This window comes from Alosa sapidissima, chromosome 23 (genome assembly GCF_018492685.1).
Source record: "Alosa sapidissima isolate fAloSap1 chromosome 23, fAloSap1.pri, whole genome shotgun sequence".
Taxonomy (NCBI): Eukaryota; Metazoa; Chordata; class Actinopteri; order Clupeiformes; family Clupeidae; genus Alosa; species Alosa sapidissima.
In genome coordinates, this window is record NC_055979.1 from 26,150,352 (window position 1) to 26,167,487 (window position 17,136).

The 17,136-nt window shown below is 41.0% G+C and overlaps 2 protein-coding genes across 3 annotated transcripts in view; both read right to left on the bottom strand.

The window, feature by feature from the left end:
- Positions 1-12,395, bottom strand: part of agap1 (ArfGAP with GTPase domain, ankyrin repeat and PH domain 1) — a 147,170-nt gene extending 134,775 nt beyond the window's left edge. The window contains exon 1 of one of the 2 annotated variants that reach the window (XM_042080334.1): positions 11,128-12,395. In XM_042080334.1, the coding sequence (XP_041936268.1) occupies positions 11,128-11,290 (163 nt within the window). In that variant the 5' untranslated portion in view covers positions 11,291-12,395. The remainder of the gene's footprint in view (positions 1-11,127) is intronic. The other variant, XM_042080335.1, reaches the window with a different exon arrangement.
- Positions 12,396-12,644: 249 nt separating this feature from the next.
- faimb (Fas apoptotic inhibitory molecule b) lies at positions 12,645-16,657 on the bottom strand. The gene is made up of 4 exons (XM_042080376.1): positions 16,367-16,657; positions 15,947-16,175; positions 13,534-13,583; positions 12,645-13,096 (listed from the first exon to the last, which is right to left on the bottom strand). The coding sequence occupies exons 1-4, from the start codon at positions 16,478-16,480 to the stop codon at positions 12,947-12,949; spliced, it is 543 nt and encodes a 180-aa protein (XP_041936310.1). The 5' UTR covers positions 16,481-16,657; the 3' UTR covers positions 12,645-12,946.
- Between the last annotated feature and the right edge of the window lie 479 nt (positions 16,658-17,136).

A 17,136-nucleotide genomic window follows, 5' to 3' on the forward strand; every position in this document is an offset into this window, starting at 1 on the left:
GATTGACAGGCAAACAATGTCAGAGCAAAAAGGCACAGGCGTCTGGAACGTGTGTGTGTGTGTGGGGGGGGGGGGGGGGCACTGCAGCGGAAGCATTCTACACTCAGACACGATGATGTCATTCTGCATCACTGGGGTCCTAATCTCCTAGAGGTGACTCACTGCACTCTGTCTCTGACAACCGTGCACAAACACACACACACGCACACACACACGCACACGCACACACAAAAGAACTCTGCCCCTCTGCCACCCATATATTCAGCTATCCATCCAACATGCTTCACCCTTTGATACACCTCCGTATTCCATATGAATACAAGTGGGAAGCAGCAGAGGCGGGGCCAGATGAAAAAGGAGAACTATCTGATGAAGACAATGAGACACTGTGAGAGAGCAAGAGAGAGTGGGAGGGGAGAAGGGTGTGTGAGAGCAGCTCTGTTCAACAACCCAGACCGGAACGAAAAAACATGTCCCATGCTTAGGCTGATGAACATGAGGAAGTTGCACCTCGACATGGCAACACGTTTAGGCTATTAATTGCACCTCGATATGGCAACATGTTTAATTGGAGAATATCTGGAGCAGCGACGGCTGGGTGCCCAAACAACAGAGATGGCCTAGAAATGTGTGTGCAGCTTGTGTGTGTGTGTGTGTGTGTGTGTGTGTGTGTGTGTGTGTGTAGCTTGTGTGTGTGTGTGTGTGTAGCTTACACACTCCTCTGGGGGCAATTAGCCTCAACTGAACAATCCTGTTATCAACTACAACCTGGCAACCCCCCATACAGTGCGGTCTGTCTGTCAGTGTTTGTGTGTGCATGTGTGTGTGTGTCTGCGTGTGTGTGCATGTGTGTGTGTGCATGTGTGTGTGTGTATATGTGTGTGTGTGTGTATGTGTGTGTGTGCATGTGTGTGTGTACGCATGTGTGTGCGTGCGTGTGCGCGTGTGCATGCATGTGTGTGTGCATGTGTGTGTGCATGTGTGCATGTGTTTGTGCGTGTGCGTGTGTGTGCATGTGCATGTGCATGTGTGCGTCTTAAATGTGACCGAGTCTGTCCATGCAAAACAACTTAAACAGTAAACTGCGTAATCTCTGCCAGAGGGGAGTCTCCACATGCCAAGCTGGGCGCGTCTGCTCCGATACGCCGGGTCAGCTCGCATCTCCGCAGATGAGGCCGTGGCATGAAGCCCTCTTACTGATATGCCATTCATGTCCAAGGAGAAGGAGACGCTAAACATGCTGAGCTATCCAGATTATGGGCCTCAACATGGCGTAAGAAGCAGGGGCCATGTCTGTACTCTGACACAGTGTTACAACTGCATGAGATACGAGCGTTAGCAGGGGTCTAGTCTTACACGGTGTTATAACTGCATGCAATACAAGCGAGTGTTAGCAGGGGTCTGTAGTCTTACACGGTGTTATAACTGCATGAGATGAGAGTTAGCAGGGGTCTAGTCTTACACGGTGTTATAACTGCATGAGATGAGAGTTAGCAGGGGTCTGTAGTCTTACGCGGTGTGCATGCGATACGAGCGAGCGTTAGCGACAAGATCCGTTAGATTACTTTATTTTCAATTGTAATGTCCTAACTGGACACAATGCCACACAACAGCGCAGCGCAATGTTTTGAGCAGGACTTTCATCTGACGCCTTTTTACTATTTGCCTTCTGTCGCTCAAGTTCTGCTATTTTGAACCAAGAGAGAGAGAGAAGAGAAGGCCCTATATAACAGACTGGGTGTGGACAGAGAGCACTCGATGCTTCAGACAGTCAGATGTTTGCATACAGTTAAGACAACTCCAGCATCACACAACAAACCAGATCTTGAGTGATTGATGTCTTGACATGTCTCAACTCATCTCCCGAAGAAGAATGTGCACTGCAAGACCATTTGATAGAGTTCCTGTCTACAAAGATATAGCCTATTTAGGTAAAAACCCAGCAATATTTTATCAAATGCTGAGACACATATGCCATGGCAACACCCACAATAGATGTCTGGACAGTCTGATGAATATGAGACGAAAAGGAGATTATATTTTCACCCCTCTGATCTTCAAAGCACATGCAGGATGCATCGGCTAGCGATGCGCAGATTGGGAAGTAGTACACAGTGATTTGGTTAAACATTTCCATGTGTCCACTACAGGATTACTGTGGACAGAATAAAAAAACTGTTTTTATATTAGTGAAGTCCACCAAACGTTTAGCACGGTCTAGGATTTGAAAAAATGACAAAAAAGGAACATGCTACTAACACAGGGTGGACGTAGAAGCTTTTGAAGGCGTGGCTAACACTCCAGACAGGCAGACATTCTGAACATGAACCTTCTCTGTTGTAACCTAACTTACTCTCCAGCCAGTAAATCAGCTAATTATGGGTCATTGTCTGTGTTAAGTGCTCACATGGAAGGAATACATAACAAGACTTTCATTCATGATTTCGTTCATTCATGATTTTGTACACATTTGTATCGCTGGTCTATACATTATGTAGATTTATAATTGAATGGATAACTTTCTAGACACCTCTGGTTACTTCCAGGTGTGATTATTTGTCTATAGACCCTTTCAACAATAAAAACAAAAACAATGCTTGAACGTTCTATTTGGTTCCCAATCTACTTCCTCTGCATTAAGATAACATATGGAATGTTAAAACGGAAGCCTTGTGGGGCCAACTATGATGCTGATAATGGAACTCTCTTGAAAGGGTCTATACTAGGTGTGCAGGAATGAATGGCTTTCATACCTTACCATGGTCATCGAGTAGTGTAGTAACTGCTGCAAGTACTCAGAAACTATTCTATTGGCATAACATTTGGCCAGGGGTCAAGGTACAAGGCGGGGTCGTTCTAGTTAGAGGAACAGGTGAATCTTTTGGGTGAAGCTTGTCTCTCTGTCTTGATGAACATCACTGAAAGAATAAAGCCTGTTTCCTGATTGCTGACCATCATCCTGACTGAGTTTCCAGATATCTGTGGTACTAGGAAAATGATCATCATCACTCACTTCTCAAGGGGAGGGGTTATGCTAAAGTGAACTTAAACTTAAAATTGTGCATTAAACTCTTATCAAATGGTTTCAGAAGTGCAGCAAACATATCTTTGTTTTTTTTTTTCAAGTGCAGTTACTCAATTCAAAAGAAAATATGCGTTCCTGGGTTTTTGGTGATTCAGATATGAACGTCAATGGGATCTTTTCCAGACCAAGCTGGAGAGCCAATTCAAATTTGCTAGCAGGTTCGCCTGGGTTCACCCAGGCTAACATGACCCTCCAAGGCAGACATAACTGTGTATGAGACCCATGTGCTCTGTTGTATTGTGAATTACAATACTCAGTGATCATGTAATAGGCTGATGCTTAAAACAGATGCACTCATTTCCATGTTAGTTGACCTGGAGCATGCAAGGACCCAGGAGTAGAGGCCAAGAGAAAAACAGAAGAACACAGTAGGTTGACACCAAGTATTTTAATCTCTGCAGCACTGGACAGTATCAAGCTTTAAAAAACATTTCATTTCCCGCACTGAAAAAATTAGGCTACCTGATAAAAAATAAAACCTCATAAAACATCCATTAAGCCAACCCTAAGCACTAGACTTAGCAGATGCAGAGATATTGATGGATCGACCCATCAGGACAAGCGAAGGCCAGCCGTGAGATCTCAAACCAAGCATGTAAAGATCAGATCAATATTGGGGCAAGGAAGTGACATCATACCCTGGGGACTGCGGTGGGGGATGTGGCCCAGCGTAGGACAGGAAACTCGCAGCATTACGGCTATTTTTACTGCTATGGGATGAGGGGTCGCTCACTGCTATTGTTTTGTTTACTGTCCGGCTCCAAAAAATGTAGCTCCCACCACACACACACACACACACACACACCCACACACCTCTCCATGGTGACAGGAATCAGGAATCAGGGGAACACCCCCCCCCCCCCCCCTCTCCACACACCCACCTCCTGTCTGGGTCCAGCTGCACCCACAGCTGGTGTGTTCATTGGAGTCCATTCTTTTTAGGGAATGCAGCACAAAAAAAATTAGGATGCGGTCATCTCACTTGTGAAAACTCCATTCTCCACTTCTTTCAATGGCCATCAGTACACGTTAAATCATTAACACTGTAAACGGACTAAGAAATGTACTCTGAATGTCATGTTTCAGCATCTACTTCAACCAAAGACCTTATAGGCCAGTCTGGCCTCTAAGCAGCTAGGCTATTTTGTAGGGCCACATGATATGGCGATTTTTCTGACAGGTATTGCAATTTGATTTGCGATGTGATTTTTGAAAATCAAGCTTCAGTTCAATATTTCAATGATTTATGTTGGGCCACTTCTGATTGGTGGAGATGCCTAGTGCAAGAGAAGCACAGCATTTCTGATTGGTGGGCTTCACTGTCTGTCACACAACAAAATCGACCACAAAGGTTAGAGACAGAGTTACAAGTTGCCTGATTAATTGCAGCCTTTGCGACAAAATTTGCACGATTAATTGCAGCCCTACAACAAGAGCGTACACACATGAAACACAACGGATTTTCACTGAATCTGAAAGCAATTAGAGGAACCATCTTTCAAATAACATAAATGCATCTGAGCTTGTAAAGTTATTTAAAAGGAGCGAGGCCCACAGACTAAACATTGTAGTCAGTTTTAAATAATCTTATTTAGTAGAGTTCTAACTTGATGCATTTTTCATGCATTAAAATCTACAGCTAGAGACACTTGCTGACCACTTGTGTTTAGATTCCGTTACTGCTAACATCAGTGACCATAGAATTCCCATCGTCTGGGGTGCATCAGAATACAGCATTTACACTACAAAAGAACTGTGGTAAAATGCACCACCTCAGCAAGTGGTTTGTGTGATCAAATCATAATGTGTCTTGGTAATTGTTTACACTTTGTTTGTTTACGCTTGTCTTTAAAACAGTACACACTTGTATTTACACTCGTAGAATTGACCACTTGTAATCGGATCACCCTAAGGTGCATTTCTAAAACAAAACTAAACAGGGTCTATGTCTCACTAAAAATCACTTGGAATGATTTTCGGGTGTAAGAAGTTTTTTCATGCCAGTTCATCCCATTTCAACTGTGGTATGTCTGTGGTAATGGGCAAAAACAATCTATTCAGCCTGACCATGAACACTGGCCAAGCCCTCAGTGAAACTGAAAAAGGAACACTTAACTATTCAATTCCTTACTGGTTACACACTGGTTTTCACTTCCCATGAAGATCCTTTTTAATGCAGCTGTAGCCTTTTCTGCTTTCTTTAGGCTGCCTAATCCCTGAATTGTAGTCTAGACAGTGGAAGCTCTTAAAACAAATGGACCCCCATATGTCTGCCCCTTAAATTCCAAACTTTACTTTTTGTGTAAACTTAAATCATCAGTAGGCTATGGCATGAGTATTTGTGATTTTAAGATGACCAATGCATACCATTTAGCACACATTATTGCTTTCTTCCCAGATTACGGCACTTAAATATCTAAATCCCTAGTACCCATTCCCTTTTAGCTATAGGCTAACTGGTGTAACCCATTTCCAGTTAATTATGCTAAGCTAGGCTAACAGTGTCAGACTTGGTTATTACACGCACAGAGAAAAGAACTCTGGACTAGATAGATGGGAATAGATGGCAAATTAAGCTAATTTCCCAAAAAGTTGGCATGTTCCTTTAACATAGTTAAAAAATTCACAGAATTGCACACAGCTGATAGTTCCTTTAATTTCCTATGGAAGCTGGTGAAACGCATACAGGAACCATTTTATTAGTCTTTAGTTGAATATTCTACTAAAATTCCCAGCATATATTAAATGTGAATGGATTGACCACTTTGCCCATATTCCTGATAGGGCTATCTCTTCTTGACTAGGGAGACTCAAAACTGAGCATGTGGTGTCTTCCAGAGGTGGGACCAAGTCACTGTTTGGCAAGTCACAAGTAAGTCCCAAGTCTTAGCACTCAAGTCCAAGTCAAGTCCCAAGTAAATACAGAGAAGGGCAAGTCGAGTCCAAGTCCAAGTCTCATCAAAGCCAAGTCGAGTCCAAGTCCAAGTCCCAATCTTTTTCAAGTCCTGAACAAGTCATCAGGTACTCTTCACTTAATAATGGCATTATTAGACGATCGATCAATCATAATTTTAACACTTCCATCTAATCCACAGATTTTTTTTTTTATAAATACAGATTAAAATATGTTCAATATTTCTGTCTTGAAATCTTTTACGATATATGCATGCGCATACAATATACACATGTGCATACCTGAGTAATCTGTACAAAACGGATAGCTACATGACAAATATATATATTGTTTTTTCCAAATTGCGGAGCCCACTGTAAGTATGAGTAATAATTTGACTGATGGCATTTCACTGCGCTAGGCCACAGATTTGCCTGCAAACAATTTATTAGGCTGTCTGCCAGTGGCGACTCATAAGGGAAGCCAAGGTCAACACTTTTATATTATTTAAAAGATAATAATGACACTGTAATTTTGTTTTAAAGTATTCATTTCTTAAGAAATACTACACATTTGATGCTGTTTATCTCATTTGTAAATGGTGCACTGTCACTTTAAGCCCATTGTGTGCCACTGTCCACACATTCTCATAATGATCTTTTTTTAACCAGCTCCATTCCTATGGCTAGTCCACAAACTCAAACATCGTTTGTGCCACATGTATAGCACAATATTAACAATGATAAGCATGATATTAAGTTGGCACAAACAGCTTTCATTCCTTTGGAAATAGATGCATGTATGACATGATGCTTGCTTGACATTTTCTGTTTGCAATTAAATGTGAATTATGAGCCTGGTAGCCAGTAGCCACCTAGCTAGCTGAGTGGAATGCGTCTCAATCGGCATATCAATGTGCCTCATGTAAACAAATTATTGAATAGGCCTACTTCACGACTCACCATTTCCATTACACAAAGGCAAAGACAACTCTTCATATTCTTGTCCACTTTCCAAATCACAGTGAGTGCAGCCTATGTCATAGTGACCTGGATCTCATAGTTTATAACAGTAGTGAGAACCGGATAAATCCGCAATTTCCCCTAATCTCGTATTTGTTGCCTTCATGATTTCCTTTTATACGTTTCTTATATTTAAAAGAAAATATCAATCATCATCAACAATGACAAGCCAGCTGGAACCTGCCACTCGTTTTCTCTCCCTCTCGTGCATGCTTAGATGGGGTTCTCAATTAAATGCAGTAGGCTAGCATAAGTTCAAGGTGGATCTTAATGGAGAGGACTCGAAAAGTATCATCTTTATGTAACATGCTGTTGGTGCATTTTGACATTGTAAACGTTCTCTAACAAGAGTGCAAATCAGTTTGCAGTAAAGCTACTAGTTATTGGCTAAATGTTGGTCGTTTCTCTGTCTCTTCGTGCCCTACACACAGTGCTTAACGCATGTGGGGGTAGCGGCAGCACTGAACTGTGCTCTGGACTGGCCGCTTGTCTCCGCTATTTTTTTTTTTTTTTTTTTTTAGTCACGGAGGGAAAGCATCTCTGGGGTGACTGGTCCACGATCAGGAAATTTAGTTTTTGACTCGAGACATGTCAAGTCGTCACAAGTCAAAGAGGCAAAGTCCGAGTCAAGTCTCGAGTGAATAGTATTCAAGTCCAAGTCAAGTCTGAAGTCATTAAAATCATGACTCGAGTCTGACTCGAGTCCAAGTCATGTGACTCGAGTCCACATGTCTGGTGTCTTCCCATGTCATGTAATCACCAGCTGAAACCAGGTGGTTTTAGAGCTGAATTTACCATAAACCCTAAATGAGAAACACAAGATCAGTAAACATCTGAGCTAGACAAATGCAACAAAAAAGACCATGGTGTCCATCAGGGGTGGACATTATTACTTTACCAGCCACTTAAAATTAAATGATTACTTTGTGTCTGAAATCTACTGGCCACTTTCATGCTTAACCAGCATGTGGCTGGTGCTAATTTCCATCCCTGGTGTCCATCTTTGCATCCAATGTTGTTGTTGTTGTCATTCAATATGAATAAATGAAGACACTTCTTCTGCCCCTGGTTAATGAACAGCATGTGCCCTGACCTTTACACACAAACCTGTGTGGCACATAAATCTCAGATCCTTCTGTCCGGAAGTACCGGTCATATTGGCCTGCATTCACACACAGCTAAGCGCCAAGGAAGGGCTCCATATTACAAACACAAAAAAGACCCAAGCTTTTCTGACATCAGCAGCTGAGGAGAGTGTGTGTCAGCCTTTTACTTGCATAACCAACTAATGTGACTGAGTAAAAGCGTTGTGCTTAGTATGGGACCTCAATCCAAGCATTGCGTAATTGCTTTTCACTGAGAAGCCTCTCCTGCTCTCTCGCTTTTCTCTACCACAACCCCCTGCCCCCAAACACTCTCCATTCCATTAGGAGATACACAGTTGTGGGAGTTAGCGTTGGGAGGGAGGGGGGGGGGGGATGTAGGCCTGACCTATCAATTTTCAAAGGGGATTTGCCATCTGTCAAACAGGAGTCCCACTCATGTTAAGATGCCATACAATATGAGTACAAACTGTTAGGGCTGCTTTCTTAAATCATCATGATTCATATTGGTACATTATTACACCTTTCTCCCAACATTGTAAAACCCAGGCAGGCCAAACTGTGCCTACACATGACGGCTGCATCTAATGATTATTTTGATAGTCGATTAATTGAATTAAATGAGTGTTTCCCAAAGCCCAAGAATATGTCCTCAAAAGTACCATTTAGACCACAGCCATGTAAGGCAGATAATATTTAAGTTTAAAGATGTAAAAATCTGAGAATTCTGAGGTAGTTTCTTTAAAAATTACAAACTGATGAAGGATTCACGATTACTAAAATAGTCCTTAATTTCAAAGTCGACAACTAATCGATTCATTGATTAATCATTGCTGCCCTATTGCACAGTCAGGCACTGTAGTATTGTACCTCACCCCACTACTGGAAGGTTAATTAAGCATTTGCATACAATTGATTCACTCTGTATGCGGAGAGCGCATAATGTCCTACACATCATCTTAGATCACAAGCCTTCCGAGTTCAGACACTACTGCTTGCATCAAACAGTAGGCAGCAGCGGTCTGCACCACTTCTGTTTTATCCAACACATTTTCCAGGCTACCTGTTGTGAGTGCCTCTTTCTCTCTCTCCTTGTCCCATCTGACTCACTTAGTCATCATCATGATAAAAAAAAAATTGAATACAGCTGTCATTGACTACAATTGACATGTGTTGTTAGCAATACCACAAACAAAGACAATCTGTGTTATGGTATATTCAACCATGTTTTAATAAACCATTGTGAACCAGTGTATCCTCAACAGAATTGGGTAGATATGAGTATATTTGAAACTGGATCTCTACTTATCACAGACTACAGAATAATGGTATCTTGAAGACCAGTATGAAGCCAGAACAGGTGTTGCTACTGTTACAGCAGGTGAAAAATAAAGTGCAATATCAGCCCAATTAGGCCTGACTGCAGCAGTCTCACACCTGGTCTCACACTGCTCATACCTTCTGGCTGGTTAAAGACCAACTGTCTCCCCAACCACTTCGGAGAGCAGCATTTCATATGCTACCCAGTTAGTTCATAACTGGTTCAATTGGTCACATGTCAACCAACATGGGTTTTAGTACATTTCAAACAAACAATGCATAGGCTAATGTATCTTTTGAGTTTGAGAGGTTTCTATGATGTGTGATGAGTCATTTCTTATATGTTATCTCCCTCATGCCATAATTTATATTTGTCTGCCATCCTCAGTTTTCTGACTATGTAAAGCACATTGAGCTGCCTTGTGTATGAAATGCGCTGTACAAATAAAATTGCCTTGCCTCCTCTTGACAAGACCTGTCACTTTTCACTGTTTAAGGTGTGTAACCACTTAATACTCCACTAGAACACAAGAACATTCTCAGGAAACAAGAGCATTGTTTAACTATGATAAGATTGTGCTGAAACACCCATAACTGTTGTGAGTTGGATATCCCTCCTTCAAATTACTTTTAAACTGACAAACTGTATGGCCTCTATGCCACATACAATGCGGTCTACAACCTGTGGGCATTGTAATCACTGATGTTCTTCACCCTTGGTACAACTTCCAGATCTACAGTCGGTCACCTCCAGTCAGAATGCCAATAAAATAAAAACTCTGCTCTTTATACACATTCGCCTGCAAGTAATGCATGACCCCATGATCTTCCAATTTGGGAAACGTGCGCACATCCAAATTAAGGTGCAGGAGCCAAAAGTCCAAGATCCAGTAACAGAGAAGGTCCGCACACTTGCTCTCCGTTTTTTTATTTTATTTGACTTCAATTCCCCACACACATATTGAAGTAAAATAAAAAATAAAAAAATGGAGAGCAAGTGTTCGGACCTTCTCTGTTACTGGACCCATTATCTTCCAACACATTCACTCATGCATGACCCCATGATCTTCCAACGCATTCACTCAGGCAACACATTCTCAGACAGCCCATCATCAGCGCACCGAGTATGAACGTGTCAAACGTGCAAATAGGAACCAAGATACAAATGTTTTCAAGGATAACCTGGGTCTGCTCATTTCCTTCTGTTAACTCACACAGCTATGAAACTGAAAAAGCCCTGCTCGGGATTTGATTTGAAGGAACTAAATAACAGTTGAAGTGTGCAATACAATTCCATATTATGATCGTAAGGAACAAGGTACCCCACGGGTAAGAGTAACCTACAAACAGCTGCGCACCATAACAGTTCTTAAGGTAAAAAAAAAATAATTTATTGTATAAGAGGTTTGCCAGATTAATGGGGATGTCATGCGTGAAAACTGACGCAGATTCTACAAGCCCTTCTATGCACAAGGTTATCATGCATAATCATGACATAAGTAGGCTACATCAATGCTACCTGTCATTAACGTAACGTAAACATTAACGTAATGTTAGCATGATCTACAATGACCTAATTGAGCACGTGTTTCAAGTGACATGTGAATGTTCCACGTAAATGTGTAGGCTACTGTTCTACGTGAATATTGTAATTGTTATCAATAATAACACAGGCTATATAATTAATAGCCCTTAGTGTCTTACCTTCAATGGCGATAACGTGTTCCCGAATCTGGTTCTGGAGCAGAGGCTCCTCCACCCTTTCCAAGAGTTCATAAATTGAATAGATGTTTGGATGGACCGACTCGAACCGCTGGATTTCCGCCCGGATAGCGGCGGAGTTTGCAAGGTGCTGCTGATAGTTCATCTTTTAAATGATATTCGCAGTTGCGCTCCAAATGTCTGTATCCTGTTTAAACAATCGCTTGATACGTATACACGCCGGCTTTTGTGATTCACTTACAGCACAAGTCACCTCTGGATACTTAAAAGTGCAGTAATGAAGCAAGCAAAGGATATGTTAGCTCACTTATTGTATTTTGGTTAACCTTGCTAGCACGCTAGCTGACAAGCTACCATAGCCAGCTGGATATCACTCACAATAGGTTTAGGACGTCTGTCATTGAAGGGATAGCCGAACGTTAGATATGATTCAGGTTATAACGTTAACTAATATTTATTCGTTCTGCATTGTCCAGTTGCGGACAATGTATTGGCATTACTCGATAAAACTAGCAAACGATAACGTTAGCTAGCTATGAAATGTGCCCATGTAGTGTTTCCAAACAGCACACCCCAAAATAGAAGCAGAAACGCCGGAGGGAGATTCTGAGCTCTCCCAATTTGAAATATTGGCTGGAGAGACTGTTGAGCAGTCAGTCCGGCAATCCTTCCCCATATCCTCACTCCGACTCCGGAGACTAGGAATGAAATATTAGCATTGCCAAAAACCTCTGATACTAACGTTACAACTGTAGCAATATTCCAAAACACCAAATACTTTCATAGCTGGCTAAGCTAATGTTAAATAGAAGCAGAGGTGACCAGTGTAGGCCCCTCGAATGCTACCAGTAAAGGAGGCAAAAGTCTGAATAACCGGTTCTAACATTTGTCAATGTTTTAACGTATCCAGACTATCCAAATGGCTGTGAAAGTAGGAAAATACTGTCGAAGCGCCGGAACTATTCTCTTAGCTAGCACGCAAGCTAGTCAGTGAAGGTAGATATGAATTCTGCGCAGTCAACTCGCTTTATCGTTGTTTAGTTCAGCTAAGCTAGCAGAACACACGCCAAACTACTTTCAACAACCAGGATAGGTTCCAGAAAAGAGTCCGATAGCGTCGTAGACTACACAAAGATGTGTCTGATCCTTTGAATAATCACGTTATTTGCGAAGAGTTCTCCTTTTTTGTCAGCAAGAGATGGGTGCAATTCCCTTCCTCCTGCAGCTCGATCCGTCCCGTCTGGTCCGTATCCTCTCAAACATCGTTGCGCGTGGTCAGTCCTTGGTTGTTCCCTTCAGGAAAAGATGAGGTCGCGTCTATACGATGATTACGGTGCTTATTGCGTGATTGTGCGTAAAGCAGCTTGCATGAAAACCCAAGATACACTTACAAGGGTAAACCATAAATGAGAGTCAGACTGTGATTCAATCGTTATGACATAAATAAATTCACTCACAAATGCTTACTTTTTAGGGTTTTTTTCTTTCTGTTATTTGGTTACACCATGTAGGCTACACCACCATTAACAATAGCCTACTGCAAAGACTAATCAAACTGAACAGATCTGGATGGCTCATCATTAACCATATATCCGTTACCAATCATAGCTTGCCATTTGAAAACATGTTGACAAATGACAAAAAATAAATAAACAAACAATGTCTATACTTCAAGCACATCAGTATCTGACATCAGCTGGCTATCAGTTAGCTGAACTGAGAGCTCTGTGCCATAAAAACTGCTCCAACTGGTCATCCATTTATGATGTTTGAGTGAAGTTCCATTTAGAATCAGTCCTGCTCACTGCATGAACTCGGGTACACGCTGTCCGTCCACCAGAAGCAGGTGTATGATGCCAGTCCTCTTTCGCCCACTACTAAGGGCCTTTATACAGCAGCTGTGGTTTGCCACTGCGAAGTGTGTTTCTGTGCCATCATCTGCAAATTCCCCCTGCATACCAACAACAGAATGAAGATGTTTTTACAAATCAGTGTACCTACCTACAGCCTATGTATCATCTTTATGGTAGACCATGATTTATCATTGTGTAACTGGAGTGAAAGTGGGGCAGTCGTGGCCTATTGGTTAGGGCTTCGGGCTTGTAACCGAAGATTTGCCGGTTCGATCCCCGACCAGTAGGAAAAATGTGGGCGGGGTACATGGTTGAGCACTGCTCTCCCGTGCCCACATCCACGTAAGTTTGAGCAAGGAACCTAACCCCTCACTGCTCCCCGAGTGCCACAGCTTACCGCTCCAGGTTAGTGTGTGCAACACCTCACTGTGTGCTGTGTGTGTTTACACATACACTAATTTACACATTGGGATAAATGCAGAGACCAAATTTCCCTCACAGGATCAAAAGAGTATATATACTTAATGGTGATTACCATTGTTTCCATTCTTTCTCCATTGCACCAGACATCCATGGTGTCTTTCTCTGTTTAAAAGATAGTAAAAGCAGAGGGGGTTAAAGTTAGTAATTAAGGATCTTTGGTAAAAGTAATAAAAACCAGATGATTAAAAAAAATACCATGAATCCATTGATACAGATATCATACAGGCGTCATTGCATAGGCCCACGGGTATCAGACATTTTATTATTCGTATATATTATTCGTAGTTTTCTTTGAATTCAACCACAGGTGACCAGGAAAATCTACTGGATGTTGGTTTGGAGTATAAGTTCCAATGCATATATAACTGGCTAACTGACCCCCCAGACATTTGAACTACCCTATCCCATCCATAGTGTTCTATCTATTTATTTACAAATGTACATACTTACACTTACATATAGCTGATTTCTACTGCTTTTCATCCTATTCGTCCTGCACATACACTTCGTATTCTTACTACTGTTATAATGTTACTGTTTCTGTGCTACAATCGTACTGTTACCACACTGCACCCTACATTCTGTACATATCTGTCTTTATTTTTCATACTGAATATCCACATTTATTCTGTTTTCTTATTTTATATTCTGCCAATACACTGCATATATCTATATTATTATTACTACTATTATAATGTTACTGCTACTACATTACTAGATCTGTACATGTTACATCTGTACATGTTATTCATACATTGTTCATATTACATAGCCATATTTATTCTGCTCTTATAGGTAACTGCTAATACATTGCGCATATTTGTATTTAATTTATACTACTCTAAACCACCTTCTGTAAATCAACTGTATACCACTGTCTACACTGCACTATATTTATTGTCCTGTCTATGCACCACCTGCCTATACTTTGTATATCACACTGCACTTTTCTTGTTTCACTTTTCTTGTTGCTTGTTTTGCACTTCTGGTTAGACGCAAACTGCATTTCGTTGTCTTTGTACTTGTACTCTGCACAATGACAATAAAGTTTAATTTAATCTAATCTAATCTAATAACTGCCTGACCCCACAGATTTATCATGAAGATACATTCACATGGAATTGGAACACAAGAAGATGGAAATCTATGGAATCCCAAGTTGCCATCAATTTACATGTTTTTGTCCGATATTGAGTTATGTTACTTTGTTTTCTCAAGATCTCAATTAATTTATGTCATTATCTTGAGATAAAGTTGTGTCGACCACCCATAAACGCTAGGTCAAATTCAAGACTCTTTTCCTCAGTGGTTCCTCATTTTCCTCGGTGGAATGAGTTGCCCAGTGGTCTCCGTTCCTGCGCTAGTTTTGTGTCTTTCAGGGGTCTAACGACATATCTGTTCAGCATATACTTAATTCATTATTAATGATATTAATTAAATAATTAATTAAGTGGTTCTTATGAGTTATGGTTTGTATATGACATTTGTTTATTTTCATTAGGCTATTGATCATTGATATTGCATTGACATTATTGTGTATTATTGTTATTTTCCTCAATGTAGACCAACATTTAAAACTGTTCACTACTATTTTTTAACTATTGTATTGTTTTTTATTTGTAAGTCGCTTTGGACAAAAGCGTCTGCTAAATCATATAACCATAACCATAAAGAGACATTGTTTTTCCAAGATAATGATAGATAATGATATATCTTTGAAAAACAATAAATGGTCCGCCCCATTTAGTAATACAACATATGCCCTGTCCTGTAGTGTCATTCAGTGTAGCAATGACTGAGCAGGAGTGCCATTGGGCAGCCATGGCCTACTGGTTAGTGCTTCGGACTTCTAACCGGAGGGTTGTCGGTTCGAACCCCAACCAGTAGGAACGGCTGAAGTGCCCTTGAGCAAGGCACCTAACCCCTCACTGCTCCCCGAGCGCCACCGTTGTAGCAGGCAGCTCACTGCGCCAGGATTAGTGTGTGCTTCACCTCACTGTGTTCACTGTGTGCTGAGTGTATTTCACTAATTCACGGATTGGGATAAATGCAGAGACCAAATTTCCCTCACGAGATCAAAAGAGTATATATACTTATACTTACTTACTTCAGTGATCAATGTATCACATTTCTAATAGTTTGACAGCTGCAGAAATAGCTTGCATTGTTAGAGAGAAAATGTCAGCATGCAGAATTGGTGGCACTTTTACTTTCAGGATGATGGTGTGAACAGTGTTTGTTATAGATAAACCACAGATCAGGAACCCAGTGCTCGTATCAGTGATACATACCACCACAATCCCACTGGTAGAGCTTACTATACGTGTGCTAAGATAATGATGTAAAGATGAGATCTCAGGAAAATAGATTTAAAATAAATGTACATTTTTATAGGGGTTTCCATTAACTATCAGATGCCGGCATGTGAAGTTTCAGAGCCATGGGACTGTGCATATGTCACTTACCCAGTACTATTCGGTAGTCCATACCATCCAGCTTCAGAGTCCAGGTTTTACTTATTTTGGAGCGATTGTCCATGAACGTTTTGTAGTTCTTTCCATTGATTTCTAAAGCATATTCATAGGCAAAACCACTGATGGCCTCTACATTTATGGTGGCTTTCGTCTCCAACACTCCAACAGTGAATGTTTCTTTGCCCACTAGTTTGAACATCCAGTCTTTTCTCATCACCTCCTAAAGCACAGAGCACAGACACACCACTTGCACAATTAAAACTATGTTTGACCATGACAGAAAAATAATACAAAATAGGGTATTGTAAGATTATGTATAGTCTAACTATTGACAAACGAATTGGTTAAAAACCTGAATAGTTGGGAAATTAATTGCATACACATTGGTGTAGTACATATGACTGAACATACCTTTCCATTAATGTAAATAACACGTTTTCCAGTTGTTGTTCCATGTTCAAATTCAATCCGGTAAGCCCCATCACTTAACTCTATGTCCCAAACTGCTGCCACGTCCCTTGCCATTTCAACAGCAGGAAAGACACCTCTGTAAATAGTCAAAAGATCAGGTTAATCAAACATCATCTCACCAAATGCTTTCATATCTATGCACTCATAAATGCTTCCAAATTGTTTTTCTAATATGGCTTATCAAATTCCCAAACAATTCTCCATAGGCTGGTGCGTGCAGCTACGTGCTCAATCAGCAGCAAGTGCATTAGTGTAAGAGGCTTATGATTCTCCTGTAACCAACCTGTGCAGGCCCTCACGCTGTCAGAGGGACTTGTGCTACTGATACGTACAGACAGATGATTCAACATTTAAACTGAATTTTCTGATTTTACTGAACAAATGTTTGATTTGTGAAAAGGCTAAGAAAGACAACATCATTGTAGGCCTACATGGGATAATGCACAGGGTCAAGTAAATGTAGGTTATGGTAGATTATGGAATAAGGAGATAACACGTTTTGGGCATAGACTAGTGTGCTGTGTACTTCTAAAATAAAAATTCACAGTGTGTCTTACAGAGTGTCTTCACAGAGTGTGTCTACATTGCTGCATGTTCCACTGATTTCCAGTAGATGGCAGCGCCGTCTCTACAAATGTCTCTCCATTCTTGCATAGGCTATAAATCAATCTATATGACCGAGTTAAAGAAACGTCTACGTGTGCAACATG